This window comes from Octopus sinensis, linkage group LG14 (genome assembly GCF_006345805.1).
Source record: "Octopus sinensis linkage group LG14, ASM634580v1, whole genome shotgun sequence".
Lineage (NCBI taxonomy): Eukaryota > Metazoa > Mollusca > Cephalopoda > Octopoda > Octopodidae > Octopus > Octopus sinensis.
Genome location: NC_043010.1, coordinates 58,678,140 through 58,703,139, shown reverse-complemented (window position 1 = coordinate 58,703,139; position 25,000 = coordinate 58,678,140). Strand labels below are relative to the sequence as shown.

Sequence of the window (25,000 nt, the reverse complement as noted above, 5' to 3'; positions counted from 1 at the left end):
GAGATGAGGAATTATGTACCTTATTTACATTATTTACATTCAACGGATATTTGTCCTCATCTTGTTTGTTGTTAACACAACGTTTCGGCTGAAAACCCCTCCAGCCTTCATCAGGTGTCTTGGGGAAGTTTCAAACCTGGGTTCTCATTCCTAATGTATTTTTCAATGGCGTAGTGGTTAAGAGCATGGGCTACAAACCCCAAGATTCTGTGTTTGGTTCCAGTCAGTGACATGAGTAATAATTATAATAATAACAACATCGAAAAATACCTTAGGAATGAGAACCCAAGTTCAAAATTTCCCCAAGACATCTGATGAAGGCTGGAGGGTATATCAGCCGAAACGTTGTGTCAACAACAAACAAGATGAGGACAAATATCTGTCAAATGTAAATAACGTAAATAATGTAATATGGATGAGTATAAATGTAGGAAGAGAGATAACAAAGGCACTGAAAGGTTTAAAGTTTGTGCATTTGATGAGGATATGAAGAACTGTAAGAGTAAATATAATAATTAGGTAAAACTTGATGAAAGAAGTTTGAATGAGATGTGTAGTAATTTATTTAATTAAGGAAGGTTGTGGTAAACAGGGGATACTGCTTGAGCTAATTTTTTGAATTAAGGGATGGAATTGATAAGGATGTCAGAAATGCATTTAAGAGAAAAGTGATCTAGTTTAATGTGAGGAACAGAGGAGGATATAAGGCGACTAATTACACAAGGAGCCTAGTATTTATGTGGGTGTGAGTTGTGTGGATAGGTTCAAAGCATGACACATAAATTTATGGTCAAATTGGAAAGTTTTGAAGAATCTGGGAAAGAAAGTGGTAATAGCTTCACTCTGGTGGTTCAATGGAAGTTATGCATTAAGATCTGCATGGCTTCTTTTAAAAATAAATTACATGGAAAATTATTGCTCTGATATGATATTTCAGCATTGATGATAGACCAAGTAATACTACATGGTTATTGAGTGAGGTAGATGTATTGTGTTTAGCAGAGGTAAATGAGCTAAGGTGAGCTAAATGTTAACACTTAAAGTTAACTGTAGTGCCAATGTATATTTTAGTGGAGTTGTTTTTTTTGGACAGTTTACTTATAAGCTATGTTGTATCTACAGCAATTACCTTTCAAGAGGCAATTATCTGGTATCCTACAGTTGCATTACTTCCTATTGGATGTACTTTTACTATACTTAGTATTGCTATTGTTAGTTTATTGTTACTATTATTAGAAACAAAATCAGTTAAATCAGTCATGTCTAATTTATTTCCCCCATATTTGCTACATTCCAGAATATTCTTCATATTATTATTTGAGCGTGGTTAAGTTTTCTCCTTGCTGAGATTAGAGTTGTTTTCTGTGTTGTTATATTTTATAATTACTCTTCCTGTAATTCTTATAAGTCATGTTATTCCTGAGATTATTTTCATTCTAACCATACTACTACTACTACTACTACTACTACTACTACTACTGCTACTACTACTAATGATGATGATGATGATGATGATGATGATGTGGGTAGAAGACCTCACAATAGCAATGAACAGAGGACTGGATGCTGCAAACATGAAAGCAGCCAAAAGTCACATTCTATTGTCGAAGAAGCTTGCAAATTCACAAGGAAACTTGGCATTAACCCTGAATTAGGTAAAGAAGTTGAAACTACTACCACCAACTAAGCAAAACGGGTCGAGTAGACTGCAAAAAAGTAGAGATAAATTGAGGAGCAGTGGAGCCAGAAACCTTTGCAAGGACAGTATATACTTGGAAGTCAAAATGCTGATGTTGATCAAGCAATGACCCATCAGTGTCTGAGAAGGTCAAGACTGAAAGCAGAGACTGAAGGTTTCATATTAGCAGCACAAAGCTTGTTTGCCAAAATCTACCAGCTAATGTTCTTCAAACGGTTCTGATCCTAAACGCAGATTCTGTGACACATTTGACAAAACAATAGACCATCTCATCTCTGGATGTCTTGTGCTTACACCAAACGAATACAAAAATCGCCACAATGAAAAATATGTAAACACTACAAAATCAGCACTCCTGTTTACTTGTATGAACATCATGCTGAACCAATCGCTGAAGATAAAAACATCACATCTGTAAAAGAATTTGACAAATTAAGTAAATATAAGGGCCTGGAAATTGAAATACAAAAGATGTGGCATCTTAAAGCAAGAACTGTTCCTGTTTTTGTAGGTGCCCAAAGTATGATAAAAAAGGGATGTCAGAAACATCTAGAAATCATCCCAGGAGAACCATATCTCAGAGAAATCCGAAAGATTGTGCTGACAATTACTACCTACATCCTTAGAAAAACCCTCCCAGTCTAAATGACTGTGTTGTATTACATGAAGATATTTCATTACTGCCCCTGCTACTTCCCCTCCCCAAGCTTTTACTCATACTGTAACATCTCTTATCCTTTACTTGCCCCAGGATGCTGGGTGTGTCACGGCATGTGATTGTAACAAACATGCAAATTAAAAGTAAATGATAATAACAATAATAATGCCGAAATGTTGGGTTAACAACAAACAAGATGAGGACAAATATCCAGCAAATATAAATAAAGTACATAATTCTTCATCTCTTAAATATAGAACAACAATAATAATGGTTTCAAATTCTGTTGCAAGGGCAGCCATTTTGGGGGAGGGGATGAAATGATTACATCAACCCCAGTATTCAACTGGTACTTATTTTATTGACCCTGGAAGGATGAAAAGCCAAGTCAACCTCAGTGGAATTTGAACTCAGAACGTCAAGGCATTTCGCCCAGTGAGCTAATGATTCTGCCAGCTCGCTGCCTTAATAATAATAGTAAAAATAATAATCATGAAAAGTAGTAGTAGAGAAGCATCATAGCCATGTATTGAGAGGAATTCTTTGGGGGAAATTCTCTAGAAAGATGTGTATTTTTCATCATCCTAAATACATCTCTTATTCAGGGAACTTTGGAGCAGGATTGGCTGCTTGTTCTGAAGGAAATTCTACCTGAGCCCCATCTGAAAGGTCATGCTCATGCACTGTGCATCGTAATATGAGATCACCATGTTGCACACATATCATTGAGCTGTAATTGACTACTCCCCTCCCCACAAAATTTGAGGCCCTGTGCCTCCAGTAGAAAGGATTATTATTATTATTACTATGGCTAAGCTGGCTCCTGCTGCTAGAGTTTCCTTTACTGTTATTCAGTCTTCTATCTGAGTCATGGTTATTATTATTGTTATAGGTAGTGTGGGGGGGGGGGAGTTGTAAAGGCTAAGTTTGCATCTTTTGGAAGCTGTTAGAAGGAATCCGATATTAGGTGTGGTTGAGTATGGTAGTTTAATTGTGAAAATATTGAAAATTGAGTGGTATTTATGTTGGGGGCATTAAATTTAAACATACATACATACATACATGTGTGTGTGTGTGTGTAAGTGTATTTTTATGTATGTATATGTGTGTGTGTATATACGTATATATAAATATAAATGTACATGAATGAGTGTGTATATTTATACATGTGTGTATCTTTAAATACATGTATGTATATATGGGCCTCTTTCTTCTCCCTCTTCCTCTCTCATTCAACCCACACTCCTCCCCTTTCTCCTCTTTTCATTAAGGTCACTAAAATTGCCTAAATTTACTTCTCAGTGGGAAAGAATGGGTTTCCTAGCAACAACACCAACATTAATTACAATAAAGAGGATAATGACAATGATGGTATTGATGGTGGTGGTGGTGGTGGCGATTTGATGGTTTAAGACGTATGGCCATGGAATCTGTGTATTTTTGTGTTTATGTGTTTGTGTGATGTAGAAGACAAACCAAATGAGAGGGAGAGAGAGAGAGAGAGGGAGAGAGGGAGAGGGAGAGAGGGAGAGGGAGGGAGAGAGAGAGGGAGGGAGAGAGAGAGAGGGAGAGAGAGAGAGGGAGAGAGAGAGAGGGAGGGAGAGAGAGAGAGAGAAACAAACGGACATTTACATGGTGGTGACAATGATGATGATATGGAGGAGGACAGCTGTGATGATGATGATGATGATTAGGGCAGTGAGCTGGCAGAATCGTTAACACGCCAGGTGAAATGCTCAGCGGTATTTCATCAGCTGTTACGTTCTGAGTTCAATTTCTGCTGAGATCAACTTTGCTTTTCACCATTTCAGGGTCAATTAGATAAATACCACTTATGCAGTGGGGTCGATATAATCAACTTAATCCCTTTGTCTGTCCTTGTTTGTCCCTTCTATGTTTAGCCCCTGTGTGGAAAATAAATAAATAAATATTGATGACGATGATGACAACAATGATCATAATGTGGATATGGATGATGATGATGATGATGGTTATGATGATGATGACGGGGAGGTGGATGTTAATGATGATGTCCATCACCTAGTTTGTGACTGTTATCTGTAAAATTGTCACTTAAACTCAATATTGGAACACACACACACACATATATATATATATCCATGCATATATATATATAATATATATATATATATATATATATATATATATATATATATATATATATATATATAATCTCCATGCATGTGTATATATATATATATATATTACTTATACAAATATACATTATGCACAAATATGAGGTATATATACATATATATATATGTGTGTTTGTGGGTGTGTATATATATATATTTATATACACTATATGTCAACATAGTTGATAGCAAATATCACATGTCCAAAATGTCCAAAGACTCAACCAGAACAATGCATTCTGCGGCAGCTGTTTGCCTGTGATTTAACTGTCATTTAGATTGTGACTTCCTGTCTTGTGTCTGTATCAAGTGACATGTCTAGCCGTCATTAGTCCAGCTACACCAAAATACAATATTGAATCTAATGTTGATAACTCTGGCTAAAAGCAAGGCTGGCAAGAAAAAGTTGAGGTGTGTTAATGAGGAGAGGAAATGTTTAATTAGAAGTTATGGAAACAGGTTGATGCCGAGAGAGAGTGAGTGGGGGGCAAGGTGAGATTTGACAATTGATGAAACAAGAGGGTGAAGAACTCGAAGAAAAATGGTAAATCTGCGTTGAATTCAGGGATGCAAATAGCAAGAAAGGGTAACGGAATGATGGCTGGAACGAAGTGTATTCTGTCTTTGAGAATGGGAGATTGGAACTCAAGCTAAATTCTGCAATGCATCAGGACAATTTGATACGTCTGTAATCATTTCTATTCAAGGCATCATCTTTACTTTTGTAGCAGATGACTATAGTGCTGATACACCTGTCCTTCGACATGGTTAATTTGTGAACCACCTGATTTACAATATGGGTGGCTGGACAGATATTTTAAGCAAGTCATATATATGTGTGTGTGTGTGTGTGTGTGTCTCCCCACCATCATTTGACAACCAATTTTGATGTGTTTACGACCTTGTAACTTAGCAGTTTGGCAAAAGAGCCCGATAGAATAAGTACTAGACTTACAAAGATTAAGTCCTGGGGTTGATTTGTTTGGCTAAAACGCTTCAAGGTGATACTCCAGAATGGCCACAGCCAAATGACTGAAACAAGTAAAAGAATAACTATGACATATTTCTTTGTGTGTGTGTGTGTGTATGTGTGTGTGTGTGTGTGTGTGTGTCCTTGTCTTGATATCACTCAGCAGCTGTAAACGTGGCTCAGTCATACAAATGATGTTCATTTCCAGTCTCCTTGAAAAAAACATGTCAGGTCCTAGGGGCTGTGTGTGGAGGGGTGGGGGGTGGGGTGAAATATTACCTTGCTTGGAAACAGTTGAGGGTTAGCAGCAGAAAGAGCATCCAGCCATACAAAATCTGCCTCAGTGAATTTGGACAAATGAAAGCAAGCATGAAAAAATGGGCATAAAAATGATGATGATGATGATGATGATTAACAAAAGGGTGTGACTTGATACATACACATCATCATCATCATCATCATCATTTAACATCTGTTGTCCAAGTTGGCATGGGTTGAACAGTTTGACCAGAATTAGCAATCTGGAGAGCTGCACCAGACCCCACTTTGATGTGGCATGGTTTCTATGGCTGGATACCCTTCCTAACACCAACCCCTTTACAGAGTGGCACTGGGTGCTTTTACGTAGCACCATCATGACTGTTTTACACCACCAGAGGGACTGGTCTTAACACTATGTACATATATAACCTACCTAAGACAGTAGGAAGTGATTTAAAAGTAAGTTGACTGCTATTTCTGTCAAGTCTAGCTACCATGTACAGGTTCCACTCGTTGACTCATACATACATATATACACACACATAAGACAATAGGATGTGATTTGAGGGAGATTTGGCTACCATTTCTACAAGGTCTAACTACAAAGTAGGGGCCTCCCTCACTGGCTCATACAGACATCTATACACGAGACAATAGGGTGTAATTTGAGGGAGAGTTGGCTGCTACTTCTCATATGTGAAGCAATAGTCCACATTGACTCCCTTTGCGACTGATAGAGTTGCTATTATCGCAAAGTGTTTCGGGTTGACTTCTTCCAACATTACTGAACCACAAGCATTCCTTTTTACCATTTCTCTACAACAGGCAGTTTGTAACACCCACGACTACACTTTCCAATGTTTATTTCAAGAATCCTTAAATTGTATCCATCCACCATCTTTACTAAAACACTTTCTTGATCATTAAAACTGATAAAACGTCAAAGACTGTGTTTCTATTTATTGATCTTGTCTTGCTTTTTAATCTCTCAATTGATCAGAGCAGCGCCACCTGCCAGAAAGCAAGAGAAGATAACTGCTATCACTCAGATCACTTCCAAACATTGCAATGATGTTGATCCATGAAAAACGTGTTTAACAATCTTAATTTACTTTTTATATTTATTTAAATATTGTATAATTTTATAACTATTTTATAACTTTTTTATCACTTCCTGTATTTATCAGGATGCTGTTGTGAAATGATGTATATATTGTTATGCATCAATGCATTACTCTCTCTTTCTCCTCCCCCCACTCTCTCTTTCATTATATATATATATATATATATTTATACACACACAAACACACACTCACACAATTCTCCTTTATATATTTTTTTGTATTCATCGTATTCCTTTTCTTCTCTTGTTTCTTGTAGCAATTAGCATTATTATTATTATTATTATTACTATTATTATCATCATCATCATCATTATTATTATCATTATTATTATTATTATTATTACTACTACCATTATTATTATCATTATTATTATTATTATTATTATTATTATTATTATTATTATTATTCCTTAATGGTATCCTGTGTGAACACTTTATTTTTATTTCAGGAACGCATAAAGAATTTTGGATCAGTGTTTTTTGATCAATATCTGGTCCTTATAGGCGTAGAATCCCTTTCTTGTGGAACAACTCCCCACTCTCCATCCCTCTCTCCCTTTCTCTCCTCTTCTTCTCTCTCTCATAGTGTCTGCAACAAACCAAAGATAGGAATAGATGGTTTTTTTTTTTTTTGGTTAACGCCATGGTAACAGTTTTTATGGTGGTTGTGAAACATGGAACACACAGCGCTATATTTTTAGTCTGATGCTATCTCATGAATGTCACTTTTTGTTCTGCAAAACTGGCCAGAGTTGGGGCTTTGGAATCACTTCCGAAAGTTGTATGGCATTGTCTTGCATCCATGTATGCGCGTGTGTGTGTGTGTGTGTGTGTGTGTGTGTGGTGTGTGTGTGTGTGTGTGTGTGGGTGTGAATATATCCATACATATGTATACATATATACACACAGACATATTCACACATGCATATATTATGTATTTCCATCATATTACAGACACATGTACATGTATGTATGTATTCTACATATAAACATACACACATATATATAAAAGGATAAATAGCTAGAAACATAATATATGTATATATTATGTATACATACATTCATTCATTCATACATGTATGCATACATACACATGTACATACATGCATGCATATCTATCTCTATCTGTATGTGTGTATGTGTGTGTGTGTGTGTACACATATAATTTTCATTTCAGTTATACATTCATCATAAGAGCAGAAAATAACTCTTGTGCTTTGCAGACTTTTGAAGAATCGGTAGGAATTGATGTGTATGATGTCCAATGTGGACATGGGTAGTAAAAGAACTGGCTTTAATATTTGCAAAAGAATGAAGGCCACCAAATCACAAAACAACAACATGCTGATGGCATTAAACTTTCTTGATCACCCCTTCCAGTCAATCCTGCTCTGTTCAACAACCCCAGCTCTGCTTCAACCATCATACCCAATCATTTCTCACCCAAACATCCTCCCTCTGGAATCACCATGTCGTTCCTTCACAACATTAACCTCACTGGTCTTGGAGGGTCTGTAAATGTCACGGACATTGCCCCTTCCTAGATATCGTCTTAGGAAACCCGTTCTATACAGACATGTGATCTATAATCTATTTTGCCAATATATGCTGATACAAGGTTCAATCATTCTCTGCATCAGTTTATTAAGCAGGGCACTTTTGATACAGTTTCAAACCTCACCTGTTATTGTGCATGAAATTTATGGTTGTCTTGCAATGAAGTCGCATCATCATCATCATCATCATCATCATCATCTGATTTTAAAGTCAATATTCTTTGAGATACCAGACCTCGAGACCCTTTGATAAATGTAAATAAATTAATGTTATAAACAAACACAGTTCATTGTGTGTGTGTGTGTGTGTGTGTGTGTGTGTGTGTGTGCCTCTGCATGTGTGTATGTGACACACCATTCAAAACATTGTTCATACCATTTTCTTTCTTTATTGCAGACACCTTTGATGATTGAAAATACAGGTGTGCGATGTGCACCAGCTCTGCTGGGACCATGTTGGCTCTTGTGATCTTGCTGTTGTCTTCCCTGGATATTTGTTTTGCAATAGACATCACATTCCGTGTACAAGAGGAGAAGAATATTGGAACGTACGTTGGAGATGTGGCAGCTGAATCTCATTTCCTCGATGGCATGCTGTCTCAACACACCAATCTCATTACATTCAATCAACTGCAGCAGAAGCAGGCAGGGGTTTCACAACTGTTCAATGTTTCCAAAAGAGGGGAGCTCTACACAACACAGAGACTCGATGCAGAATCTCTGTGCAAATATAATGTTGAATGTTTTAAAACGATCAAAATTGCGGTCCACAAAGACGAAGCATTTTTAAAAATTCTGAAAATTAAAGTAATTATAGAAGATGTAAATGATCATAAACCAAAATTTGCTGTGAAATCTGTAATGTTAAAGTTTTCCGAGAGAGATGGAATTGGGTTGAAAATGGCAATTCCTAATGCTGTTGACAAAGATGTAGGTAACTTGAATTCTAAGATTTCTTACCAATTAACACGAAGATTTAGAGAGACATTCAAGTTATCTGTGACGAAAATAATCACTGGGAGTTCTAAACTTGCCATAATACTTAATGAGAAACTGGACAGAGAAGAGAAAGACAGTTACAGCCTTCAGGTAATTGCGAGTGATGGGGGATCTCCCCCAAAACAAGGGGTGTTGAATATTGAAATAACTGTGACAGATGAAAATGATAATGCTCCAGTATTTACACAGAATATTTACAATGTTTCTATCAGAAGTACACATGGCAGATTCTTACCAATCACTGTTCTGTCTGCTAGTGATTTAGATTTGGGCGAAAACGGTCAAGTTACATATCACATCAGTTCTGCGACCTCTGACATTGCCAAATCTTATTTTAAACTGAATGAAGTGACAGGTGAAATTTTCACTCAGAAAACATTAAATTCCGAACAAAAACAGACCTACAAGTTGTTTGTTGAAGCAAAAGATGGAGGCAATCCTTCGTCAAGTTCCACAGCAATGGTTTTAATAAATGTAATAAACCAACAAAATACTGTCCCTAAGATAGACATTAATTTCGTCACTGAGTTGAGAGAGAACACTGCTACCATTTCCGAAGGGATCAAAGTCGGCAGTTTCATAGCTTATGTCAGTGTTATTGACAATGATGTTGGACAGAATGGTGAGGTGGAATGTAGCCTACACCACGATAAGTTCATTCTTTTAGATTTAGGATCAAAAGAATATAAAATTACGTTAAAGAAACCTGTGGACAGAGAAACTAGGGACCACTATGACATCAGTATTTCATGTGAAGATAAAGGATCTCCATCGATGAAAACAGAGAGAAAATTCTTCATTCAAGTGATGGATGTCAATGATGTTCAACCACAGTTTATGAAAGAAGTCTTTAAATTCCTCACTTATGAAAATGGTAAAACTAATTTCCCAATTGGTTACATCAATGCCACTGACCCAGACCAAGACCTTTCTGGACAACTCTCCTATCATTTGTTGAGTAACAATAAAGTGACCCTACCATTCCGTATCACAAGTTATGGCTTTATTTCTACAACCAGTTCCTTAGACAGAGAAAAACAGGAGCAATATGAGTTCCAAGTGTTTGTCAAAGACAATGGAACTCCCTCACTGAACAACACTGCCAATGTGGTGGTGGAGGTTTTAGACAAAAATGACAATGCCCCTTACTTTACCTTCCCTGGGGTGAACCCTTTCACACTCGATGTCCATTATCATCCCCAGAGTAAGAATGAAATCGCAGTTCTGAGGGCTTCCGACAGAGACAGCCATTTAAATGCTTTCCTCAGATACAGCATCCTCAGTGGAAATGATAAACTATTATTTGAGATTAACCCTTACACAGGAGTGTTTGCATTCTCTCGGACAGTTTACCAAAACGATGCTGGATCCTATCAACTGGAGTTTGCTGTAAAAGACAGTGGCACTCCTGTTCTGTCAGCCACTACAACTGTCTCTTTGACACTGACCGTTAGCAACAAGACATCTCCAGCACTGTCCACCGTCCAGTTAAAGTCTGATAAAATGATCAACTTAACTTGGGTCATTGTTATTGTCACATCTGCTGTGATAGTGTCGGTGGCGATCGTAGTGTCCATAACTCTGTGTGTGGTCAGATGTAACAACAACCGGAACAACCAGTATATCACGGAAATCAACTCCGACCGAGAAAAAAGCCATTATACGTGCGTCACGAAAAAATCGGACACGCTAAACAGGAGTTCCAACGATATGATGGCCAGGAATACTCAGTTGATCGAAACTAAAGCCGAATTTTATCCTCAATATGAGTCACAAAGTGAATGGACCACATCGACCATTGACAAAAGACCTCAGTCAGTTCTGCTGGTAAGTTACACTTCACCATCTTCAACCTGATATAAATATAGCCATATTGAGTACCCCTGTGCTTATAGATCATCTACGTATTAACCCACAGTAATCTCTATATCTTACTATGATGGTAGTCTAAGCTGTTTGTGGTGATATCTGGGGACAATATCCAAGCATAGTCATGATGGAACGGTGTATATACATAGCTGTGGTGATGTAAAATCTTTGCTCTGGTAATAGACTGATATATATATAAGTATAAACGTATGCATGTATAAGTATATGTATGCAGCTATGTATAGATCTACCTATCTATCTATATCTATATCCATCCATCCATCCCTATCTATCTATCTATCATCATCGTTTAACGTCCGTTCTCCATGCTAGCATGGGTTGGACGGTTCGACCGGGGATCTGGGAAGCCAGAAGGCTGCACCAGGCTCCAGTCTGATCTGGCAGTGTTTCCAGCTGTAGAAACACTGCCAGACCTATCTATCTATATATATATATATATATGTGTATATATATATATATATATGTATATATATATATATATATATATATATATATATATATATATATATATATATATATATAAATCTGTCTATACATATGTGCATACAGGTGAAATGGTTAAGCTGAATCCACTAGCTCCCAGATACTGAGTTCAAACTCTCTGCAAGTATCCTCTTCTTTAGGTGTTACAGATCCTCTCAGCCTCTTTTCGCTGTTGGTACCTGATCAGTTAGGAATATATCTTACAATAGACTTCTCACTTCCACAAATGAACCATTTTGACTATATGTATAATGCTGTGATACAGGACGTGTCCACATATGGTATACATATTCATTGAGATGTATATATATATATATATGGCTGTGTATTAATAAGCTTGCTTCCCAACCACATGGTTCTGGGTTCAGTCCCTCTGTTTAGCACCTTGAGGAAGTGTCTTCAGGAACATTGGGTTGACTAAAGCCTCGTAAGTGGAATTGGTAGATAGAAACTGATGTATGTATATATGATATATATATATATATGATGTGTGTGTGTGTGTTGATGTTAGTGTCTGTCCCCACCACTGCTTGATAACTGGTATTGATATGTTTACGCCCTTGTAACTTAGCAGTCCAGTCAAGGAGACTGATAGAAAAAGTAACAGTCTTAAAAAATAAGTACTGATGTCAATTCATTGAACTAAAAAGTCTTCAAGTCAGTGCTCCAGCAAGGCCACAGTCTAATTACTGAAACAAGAGACAGAAGGTAAAAGATGTACTCAAATCCACTCACATACACATGGATATATATATATCCATGTGTGTATTGAAGTGAGTCTTATAGTGGTTGGACGGATTTGGCATCTCTTTCTAGCATACAGGTACAGCGGCTTCTGTGCTCTTACAATTGTACTCTATATATGAATTTTACCTAAAAAGGTTTTTTTTTTACACTGGCCACTGATAAAATCCATTAATTTTAATGATTTTATCCATTAATTATGCTTATGTAAGCCTAGTACTTATTCTATCGGTCTCTATTGCCAAACTACTAAGTTATGGGGATGTAAACACACCAACATCGGTTGTCAAGCAATGTTGGGGGGGGACAAACATATACACACACATACATATATATATATACATATATATAACAGGCTTCTTTCAGTTTCTGTCTATCAAATCCACTCACAAACCTTTGGTTGGCTCGAGGCTATAGTAGAATACACTTGGCCAAGGTGCCACGCAGTGGGACTGAGCCAGGAACCATGTGGTTGGTAAGCAAAATACTTACCACACAGCCACTCCTGCTCCTATATATATGTATATATATATATTATATATATATATATATATATCCATACACATTGTGTGTGTGTGTATATAACTGAAGATATTTTTATGTGTTAGACCATTACAAAGAAATATTGAGAGATTTAAATAATTGACCACTTCAGTCAGAGTTAAATGGTGACATTGACTGCAAAGTTTCTCCAAGAAAAGCTTTTTAATGAGTGGTGTGAAAAACATTAGATATTTGTTCTGTATGTATATATATGTATATATATACAGAACAGAAAGAGATACATATAATATATATATATACACAGAGAGAAAGAGAGAGAGAGAGAGAGAGAGAGAGATACGGATACAAATACATTCTGTGTAAGTTAAGAAACATGAACAAGTGAAAATTTTGTAAGTTTTCACTGCATATTGACCCTTGGAAATAATCAAATATTAGATTGTATAAACCACAAAAAGAAAAAAAATGGGCATTAGTATGCCTGGGAATCGAACCAACACCTTTTATTTTATGATGAGTGTGCTAACCAATTACACTGACATCCTCTCCTGTTTTCTATTAAATTTAGAAACTATGACTTCATGGCAGTAAACGCGTAAACATGTGTGTATTCTGTGTAAGTTGAGAAATGGTGATGAGTGGAAATTCTGTAAATATGATTATAAGCTGTTCCTGATAGGGTTGACCTCCCAACACTTGGTATAAAGCCACCTCCCCCAACTCTCAAATCGCTCACCACCACCACTGCCACTTAGTCATGGGAGCTTTTCCCTTCCATTGTTCTTTATCTTGCAAGCAACTCGGCAACCCCTCATGTGCTGGTGCCACATAATAACACAGCTAGAACACTCTGTAAAGTGGTTGGTGTTAGGAAGGGCATCCAGCTGTAGAAAGCATGGCAAAGCTGACATTGGGGCTTGATGTTGTCTTGTGGCCTGCTGGATCCTGACAAACTGTGCAACCCATGCCAGCATGGAAAACGGACATTTGATGATGATGATGATGAAAATGATGATGATGATGATGATGAGGGTTAGTGGAAGTGAGGAAGGATGGTGGAGTAGGTGGGGTGGAATTATCAATTAAACATAATAACGAGGATCTAATAGAGATATCATGATTCAGGCTGTGTTCAATAAACATAGTTAATGGGAGAAAAGATGATGAATTAATGACTCTTTATGTGGAGAAAGTGATACTCATGGGTGGGCATGGGTGGTGTGAGAGTGATATATTTATGGTTATAGATATTATTTCAACAGTTTATGAAATTATGGAACAAAGGCCTTTCATACGAAAACCATATCCTTTACATTTCTAAAGGATATTATTAGGGGAAAACTGAGAAAAAAAGTGTTGATAATAAGTTAAGGTTGAGTTATTCAAGAATAATGGTTAATGAGTGAGAGACATTTATTCAGATTAGGTTTTGATTTTTGATGTAGGGTTGTAAAATTTGAAAGTAATATTAAAGTGAAAATTCATTTTTTCTTTTTGTTCTGAAAGGTAAAAAAGGTTCCTACAAATTTGTTTATTAATTAGTATTTGAATTTAAATTGCATATATTATCTATCTATCTATCTATCTATCTGTCTGTCTGTCTATCTATCTATCTATCTATCTATCAATCTATCTATCTATTTATCTATCTATCAATCTATCTATCTATTTATCTATCTATCTATCTATATCCCTCCTCTCTCTCTCTCAATATATATACACATGTATAACTCGTCTCTTATACAAATACGTACACACACACACACACAGATATATACAGACTCAAACACACTCGTATGTATACACACACACGTAATTTCCTTTTTTGTTGCCAGCACATACATACACAAGTACAAATATATACACAAGCACACACACACACACACACACACACACACACACACACACACCACACACACACATACAAATAAAGACCAGCGCATACAGACACATTGTGTCTGTTTTTCTCACACACACACACACACACGTCTAAATATGGAAGTATGTTGAAAAGTAGCCACACTCTGGAAACATTGGAGTGTTGGTATGAGTGTAGAGTGGAGGGTGGATAGGTGGGGGTGAGAGTGGATGGTTGGATGGGTGATGGTATGAAGTGGCAAATGAGTGGCAACTGTCCAGACAGAAAAAGAGTGGTGGCAGAAGCGGAGGGGGAGCAACAGTGTCAACACCAAGAACAACACCACCACCAACAACAACAACAGGACAAGATATTTATAGATACAATTATGTTTATTTCTATTGTGGGGATGATTCAGTGAAATATCTGTGGTGTATATATATAGAATATTGGCACAACAACTGGATATCACATGGCCTTGTGGTGGTGTTGGTGGTGGTGGTGGATATCCCACAGTGATGGTGTGGGGTGAACTAGTGTGATGGGGGATGTGATATATGGCAAGGTAGGGGAGAGAGATAGAGTTGCTATCTTAGATACCACACATTGGTGTTGTTTAGTGGTCGTGGCCAGCCTGGATTATGCAGGCTTATGGTCATAGACATTCCAGCCATGCCCACCTCATCTTTTGCTGACTGGGCTTAGTGTACCACAGACTACATTGTATAATGTATCTTTAGTAAGGGCGTGATATTTGAGAAACAGTCTGACTCTGTTTCTTACACCACCACCACCACCACCACCAACATTATTACCATCACAAAGCCATGTGATATCCAATTGTGCCAATATTCTAATAAACACACACACATGTATACATACATTATATATACACGCATTATGTATATATATATATATACTTCACAGCTTCTTTGGTGAATCATCTGAAGGATAGAAATAAACAAGACTTCTGTCTAAAAATACTTCGTCCTCTTGTTGTTGTCATCGTCGTCATTGGCATTGTTGTTGTTGACACTCCTCCTTTTTTCTGTCTGGATGCTTGCCACTCATTCTCCACCTCACCCCCACCCCTCACCCGCCTACTCTTTCTATGTCTGTGGACACACACACACACACACACACACACACACACAAACGCACCAAGTGGTTCAAGAGACTTTGTTGCAAGCCAGAGGTGAAGGGTTCATATCCACTGCCTGGCACTTTATGGAAAGACAGCTTCTGGTTCTTGTCCACGAAATTAAGAAGACGGAAACTGTGTGGAACCCCAGTGAATGGCCTGTACCAGTAATTCTAAAGGTACATCCCCTTGTTTCATTACTTCACACTGATTCTGTTATTCTGAACATTATGTTAGAGTGAATTAGGTCTGAGGAATACTCGACAACTACCCTAAAGTCCAAGGAATTGATAGTTCTGTGTGTGTGTGTGTGTGTGTGTGTGTGTGTGTGTGTGATCATCGTCGTTGTTTAATGTCTGTTTTCCATGCTAGCATGGGTTGGATGATTCGACAGGGGTCTGGGAAGCCAGGGGGCTGCACCAGGCTCATGTCTGATCTGCCAGTGTTTCTACAGCTGGTTGCTCTTCCTAATGCCAACCACTCCATGAGTGTAGTGGGTGCTTTTTACGTGCCACTGGTACGGGTATCACAACTTCCATTTTATTTGAATTTGATATTGCTGATGATGTACTTGACTGAATAGGTCTCCTCAAGCACAACAGGTCACCCTACAATCCAAGATACTTTTGAATGGGCTGGGGCTGGTTATGTGAAACTGGGGTAGGATACAGCTGTGAACTCACTTCATTTGCTGAGTCTTCGCAGTCATAGCATATCTTCAGAGGTCTTGGTCTTTATATATATGTGTATATATATATATATATATATATATATATATACACATACACACTTATTCCTTTTAAGCCTGGCTCTTCTATTGTTTACTTTTTCTGAATTGATAGGTTACAGGGACATAAATAAACCAACACTGGTTGTTAATTAGTGATGGAGGACAAGCACAAACACAAAGACACACATACATAAATATACACACACCACCACTACATGCACACATACATAAGATGGGCGTCTTTCAGGTTCTGTCTACCAAACTTACTCACAAGGCTTTGGTCAGCCTGAAGCTATAGTAGAAAACAATCACTTGCCCAAGGCACCATGCAGTAGGATTGAACCCAGAACCAGGTTGTTGGAAAGCAAGTTTCTTACCAGAGTCATGCTTGTGCCTATACAGACATGCCTGTACACACACACACATATCCATATTCACTCACACACATGTATATATACATATTCACATACACACATATATATACATATTCTTCACATAACATGTGTATGTGTATATATATATATATATATATATATATATATATATATGTATATATGTATGTATATATATATATATATATATATAATATATATATATAATATATATATATATATATATTACATATATATATATATATATATATTATATATATATATTCAGTTACCCATGCCTGATGAGCTAGGTCTGTTTAACAAGCTCACAACATTTTGAATGGAGTCAAATCAAACAGTTATTAAATAACATATGTAACTCCTACCAAATGTGCTGAGTTCTACCTCCTTTCATTTATCAACTCACTAAATAAGCAACTCATGAACTTTTCTCCAGACAAACTGTTTCTTCCTCCTTTTCCTCTTCTCTTGACTTTCTTCCACTATCTGATGGAGAGCCAATACTTGAAATGTCATGGTTTTACTTTTGATTTCCCATCTAAAACTTTCACCGAGCATCAAACTTATGTGTTTACTTTGTACATCCATGATTTCTGCTGGTTTTGCTTTTGTATCTGTCTTTGAAGCCGCTGTTCATCATCAATTTGCCTATATATATATATATATATATATATATATATATATATATACACACACACACACATATTACAGTAAATGTATTTGTGTCTTAAGAATTGAGTTGGTAGTTCTGCACACACACATACCCGTGTGTGTGTGTATTCCGCCATGTGTATGATTGTGTTTCAGGCCCACCATGTCCATTTATTGTCCAATCTCTTCCCATACATGTCAGTTCTACACTGTGTCCTTAGTTAAGTTACTCAGCCCCCAAATGGCTTACACCATTCCTAGCCACATCATTACCATGTGTTGGTACAGTTCTCAACTGGAAACACCAACATTCTAAAGCTAATTATTGCAGATCCAACATAAGGAACACTATGGAGTTACTGAAACTGCTAGACATAACAGCCAAATCACACCCTTCTGTCTTAAGGATGGCATGCTGAAGAATGTAGTACAAGGCAGACTATTCCTAACAACAGATGATGGAGAGTTAAAGCTTAAACATCTTTGAAGACAGGTCAGCTGGATCAACACTGACCTTGGGTTAAACAAACAGACATTTAACTTCTTTACAAATACTGTGGAGATGCATGGCTTTGTGGTTAGGGGTGTTGGACTCATGAGTGTATGACCGTGGTTTCAATTCCTGGACTGGGTGACATGTTTTCTTGAGCGATGCACTTCATTTCATGTTGCTCCAGTCCGCTGAGGAAGCAAAAATGAATAATCCTGCGACTGGAGTCCTTTCCAGGAGAATATTCACCATGGAAATCAGGAAACCAGCCCTTAAGAGTCTGTACAACTCAAGTACGTAACTTGACCTTCTACTTTTCTTAAAAATACCACCTCTCCCTCTTAATCTCTTCCGCAAATTCTTTGATATGTCTAGGACACTGCGAGAGAGTCCTGCTGACAACACCCTCCATCTCTTCCATTCACTTCAGAATCATCTACAAGACATTGTATAAAACACATCCTGACGCCATCAAGCATCGCTGCCAAAACAAATGGTCAGAGGGTCAGTCCCACAGCATGGTGCTTTGGACAAGCAGCTGCTAGGATTTCTCTTTGACTATTTTTACCTCAATTATGCAAATGACCTTGGTCATAAATATGTTCGACTCCTTTTCATGAAAGTCTGAATTGTCTCATCAGCTGAAGATGAACTAAGACAGCTGCTCTGCTGTTTAAGCCTATATAATATGTGCATGTGTGTGTGTAAATATACACATCTCAGTCTATGTGTCTATCTATCAATTAATCTCTCTCTCTCTCTCTCTCTCTCTCTCTCTCTATCTATCTATCTATCTATCTATGTCTCTCTCCCTCTTCTCTCCTACCAGATGTGTGGAGCCATGCAGACCCCCTCTGCAGGAACCTGCTCTGTCCCTCCCCTGCCCTCCTTCTCTTAGCAATCCTGTCATCCCCCAGCATGAAACTGACTGCCCCCACCCTGTGAACTGCATCGTGACCCCCCAGCAATGCAGCAGATATGAAGGAAGATGCACTCAGTCTGCACAGTAAAGTGGTTGGTGTTAGGAAGGGCACTCAGCCATAGAAACTCAGCCAAATTGAGCAGTGGAGCAGGATGCCTTCCTTCAACACATTGGATCTTGTCAAACCGTCTAACCTGAGGCATGGCCCAGTAGCTAGAGTGTTGCATGCATGATTGCTAGATCATGGGTTCAATTCCCAGACCAAGCAGCACATTGTGCTCTTGTGCAAAACACTTTTATTTCATGTTACTCCAGTCCACTCAGCTGTAAACAGGCCCACCCTGGTGGTGGAATAGTCTTCTAATCAGAGGGGGATGTTGGTCTGCTTGCCTGGCCAGTGGAGTAGCATCATTCTAAAACTAAGATGATTCAAAGTGCATTGTGTCCAGCAATGTATAACAACATCCAGTAGTCTGGTTGATCATGTGATATATATCATAATTTGACATCCATTGTCCATGCTGGCATGGGTTGGATGGTTTGACCGGGGCTGGTAAGCTGGAAGGCTGCACCAGACTCCAGTCTGTTTTGGCATGGTTTCTACAGCTGGATGCCCTTCCTAATGCCAACTACTCTGAGAGTGTAATGGGTGCTTTTACATGGCACCAGCATCGGTGCCATTTGCGTGACACCATAGCTGCTACAACTGCGACTTTGCTTGACTTGATGGGTTTTCTTTGCAAGTACGACATAATGCCAAAAGTCTCAGTCATTGCCATCATGAGGCCCAATGCTTGAAAGGAACTCAACCACTTTGTCTCTGTGAAACCCAGTGCTCAAAAGGTGTCCTTTACGTGCCACCAGGACTGGTGCCAGTTATGTGAGACCAGCATTGAGGCCATCATAGATAATCTGGTCCCTGGTGGGATTATAAAATGAAACTCCCTAAGTATTCACCCAAACTCTCCCTGTAGTGAGATATACATAATCTAAAAAAGCCATCAGTTAATAGTTGCCATCTTCTAAAGAACGATGACAAAGGTTGGTGATGGAAGAATGGCAGTTTATATATTAACAACAAAATCCATGATAAAACTGAATGTACTAGTAGCGGTCTTGGTACTTATAGTACAGTTAGTATGTCTATGATGAAATTGCTTCCTGTTTACAGAGATAAATGTGACATTAATGGTCAGAAAAATGTGAAGTCCAGTGATAACCAGTGCCAAACAGACATAGAAACTTTTCTATAATTCTCACCATCAATAAAATGACAATAACAGCTGCCAATAAAATGAGGAAAATGAGTTTGGTGTTGGGGGAATGGTGTGGAAATATGGAGGAATGGAGTGAATTTATTGTTTTGGTTTCGAACAAAACAATAAAGAAGTGAGAAATAAATAAATAAATATGGAGAAGTTTTTAAGACAAAAAAATCAAAAGTTAAGACTAAAGTCATGGTGGCTTCAATAATAAATGTTTAGCAGAAAAATTCTTCTCCAAAGACACAAGTATACATCCATCCATCCATACACACACACACACATAATACATATATATATATATATATATATATATATACATACACACACACACACAATACATATTTATATATATATATATAACATGCTTTAAATAAAGTATATATATATATATAATATATATATATATATAACATACATACACACACACACTACAGATAGATAGATAGATAGATAAGTGCAGACATGGTTGTGCAGTTAAGAAGCTCATCTTGCAACTAGGTATCCAGGTTCAATCCTTCTGCATGACACCTTGGGCATAGGTCTTCTATTACAGCCCTAAGAGACCAATGCATTGTGAGTGAATCTAACAGATGGAAACTGTGTGAAAGATCATCATATACAAACATATATGTATGTATATATGTGTATATATATATATATATATATATATATATATATATATATATATATACATATATATATATATATGGAAGAGAGAGAGAGAGGAGAGAGAGAAGAGGAGGAAGCCTGGTGGAGAGCAGAACAAACCTGCATGTATACACGATAGTCTGCCAGTGATGAGAATGAGGGTTCTGGTTTTGATCCAATCAACAGAACAGCCAACTCATGAAATTAACGTACAAGTGGCTGAATACTCCACAGACACAGGTAACTTTAATGTAGTACTCAGGGAGATAGAAGGGACAAAGCTGGCCCATTTTGAATTACGGGTACAACTCAGCTGAGTGGACCGGAGTCAGAAGAAACAGAGTGCCTTGCCCAAGGACACAAAGCACCACCAGGTATTGAACCCATGACTATACCATCAGGAGCTGATGGTATGGTCCCAATCACTAAGCCATACAGCTTCACCACACATATATACATACATCAACACACATACATACATATCCTGTCACAACACATCTTCCTAACACCCCCTCCCACCACCTATGTTCACTCCTCTCCCCCTCCATCTCCCACTCTCCTTCCACACCCTCACAAACTTACCCACCCACTCACCCTATCTCATCCATTTCTCTTATATATTCCTCCCTGTAACTTGAGGGCACCCACCCCAACACACGTTCATCACCATCTTCTCTCCCTCCCCACCTCTCTCTCTCTCTCTCATTTTCCCTTTCCTTGTGGGGTAGCCATGTTTCTCCTCTGTCACAAGACACCAGTTTCTTTCCCCTCCATCCTACCCTAACCTCTCATCACCCGGCATGAAGCCACCTCCATCAGTATTACAACCACAAAACAAACGCAGCCCACTCTGGGAAGTGGTTGGCATTAGGAAGGGCATCTGGCTATAGAGACCATGTCAAAGCAGGCAGTGGAGTTTGGTGTAGTCTTCTGCCTGGCCAGCCCCTCTCAACCCCTCCAGCCCATGACCGCAAGCAAAAACGGATGACAGAACATAACGATGACGATGATGATAGTGATGACATACATACATATGTCAGTTGTCTGACCATAACCAGTTGAGCATGTCTTTTAGTGGCTGAAGATATGTGCATCTCTGATTACGAGCAGAAATAGTGGGAGAGCATCATAGCCACTTGTCGAGAGGAATTCTTTGGGGTTTGGCTAATTTCCCTCTGGAAACATGGGCGTTTTGTTCAACATCCTTGAACAACCCTTATTCAGGGACCTTTTAAGCGGGATGGGCTACTCAGCCTGAATATAATTCTAACTAGGACCCCACCTGCAAGGTCATGCACTGTTTATCTTGATATAAGATTACCAGGTTGCACACATATGGTTGTGATGCATGTGCCTAGTGTACCCTTATCAGACAGGTAGTCATGATGGGTATACTTTGTATATTTTACTCTAGTGTCACTTTGATGGCATGCACTGCTCCATCACTCATGCATACATACATACATGAACACATAGAGAGAGAGGGAGAGAGTATATGTATTTGTAAGTGTGTGCATGTGTGTTTGTGTGTGTGTGTGTGTGTTAGCACCCACTTCAACCTTTACTATATTGACCTCGTAGCCCCATCTCTAACCATCTCGCATTCACCCCCTCCACATCTGATGTGGGAATAGCAGAAAGTTGATGTGGGGACAGAGTCCCCATTTGCTTGTTATTCCAGCATTTAGAAATAAGACTTGTAGTTTAGAAATTGTCATCAAACAATCGCCCCAACAGGAATAACGAGGTCCCTGTATCAACTTTGTCTTTCATTGCTCCAGTCTGGCCTGGTCTGGTAGAATGAGGTGGTGGCGATGGTGGTTTGGTGAATAGGGTCAAGAATGGTCTCAGTGCCAGAAACAATAGACTAAAATATGAGGAACACGAGAATTTGATAAACTTCTACACTCTATACTAATATTCACACGTGTGTGTGTGTATGTGTATCTCTATATACATGATATATTATATTATATATGTACAATAGATATATATATATATATATAACAATATATATATATATATATATATATATATATATAATATGTGCAGGAGTGGATGTGTGGTAAGTAGCTTGCTTACCAACCACATGTGAGTGGATTTGGTAGATGGAAACTGAAAGAAGCCCATCGTTTATATGTATGTGTGTGTATATGTTTGTGTGTCTGTGTTTGTCCCCCCCAACATCGCTTGACAACCGATGCTGGTGTGTTTACGTCCCCGTAACTTAGCAGTTTGGTTTTAAGTCCTGGGGTCGATTTGCTCAACTAAAGGTGGTGCTCCACCATGGCCACAGTCAAATGACTGAAACAAGCAAAAGAAGAAAAGAAAGAATAAAGAATATATATATATACACACACACATGTGTATATATATATATCTGTGTGTGTGTATATTACAGTTCTGTCAATACACCTCTATAATAAAGATCCAGGAGGCAAGACAGCCAAACCTTACTTCCTAACAGCAGCAGCAGCACCACCACCACCACCACCACCACCACCACCACCACCGCCACCACCACCGCCACAACCGCCACCACCATCACCATCGCCACCACCACCACCATCGCCACCACCACCACCACCACCACCACCACCACCACCACCACTGCCACCACCACCACCACTGCCACCACCACCACCACCGATACCACCACCATCGCCATCCACTGCCACTAAATACTGCCATAAACACAGGACAACCCCCACCTCTGACCACCACCACCACCACCACTATCAGGCACCTTTTCGGCTGTCTGTCTGTATGTCTGTGTGTCTGTTCAGGGATGTGAGGAGTGGTGTGGGAGTGGGAGTGGGGGGTGAGGTGTAGTTGTCGTTATGGCAGCCAGAGTTTTATTGATTGACAGAATATAAAGGAAGACTTTATCCATGCGCGCACCACGCACACACACACACAAGCACACACTCTCTCTCTCTCTCTCTGCTCCTCAGCCTGTAGTTCCAGGGCAAGTAATGTGTCTTCTCTACACATCATCATCATCCTCATCATTACATCCTACTTCCTCTTCCACACACACACTTTACTATAAATATAAACACACACACACACCCTCTTCCAATCACTGTTGCCATCATACCACTGCCATTACTGCCACGAGCACCAACATTACTATTTCTACTACTACTACTACTACTACTACCACCACCACTACTACTATCATCTCAAACCCTAACCCTAACCCTACCCTTTTTACCACCATACTGCTGCTGTCCCTTGCAAGACTACCATTCTCTACAGATTTGCTGCTAAAAAACATTTGCTTTGCAAATAAATTCCTCTTTCTCCATATAAAACCCTGCAGCCTCTCCAAAGAAGCCCAACTCATCTTATAAAATTATGTTCCCTGTTAAAACTGTCTCAATTTATAAACCTTCCATCTTCACGGGAACGGCAGGTCCCCTCATATAACTGTTTCCCCATTAAATCTGTGACATTCCCGACCATTTTTTGAGAATTGTAGTTTACTGTTTGTGAGGTTCCCCCACTTTCTTTGTATTGAATAATTCATTTGTACTTTTCCCAGTTCCATAAAACATCAAAGTAAAATACAATTAGCTTTTGATTTCACTAAACAAACTTAACATTTTACTAATGACATCTTCAGACGATTTAATGATGTCAACTAATTAGCAATTGAACCATTTCCATTCACCAGTGGAACTCATGGATGTTCCACAATTTATAAATCTTCATTTTATGCATAAATTTATAAATCTCCCTTCATAACATTGTTTATTGTGTTGAAGATTTTTAAAATAATAATTAGCTAAACAATAGTTTTTAAAAAAATTAGTTAAACAAAGATTTAATATTAATTAGCCAGAGAATAGGTTCT

At 38.3% G+C, this 25,000-nt stretch overlaps 1 protein-coding gene across 2 annotated transcripts in view; it reads left to right on the top strand.

Moving 5' to 3' along the window:
• LOC115218780 (protocadherin beta-7-like) overlaps positions 1–25,000 on the top strand; it is an 85,438-nt gene that overhangs the window by 22,236 nt on the left and 38,202 nt on the right. For both annotated transcript variants that reach the window (XM_029788708.2, XM_029788707.2), the window contains exon 2: positions 8,822–11,250. In XM_029788708.2, coding sequence (XP_029644568.1) covers positions 8,854–11,250 — 2,397 coding nt within the window. In that variant the 5' untranslated portion in view covers positions 8,822–8,853. The remainder of the gene's footprint in view (positions 1–8,821; positions 11,251–25,000) is intronic.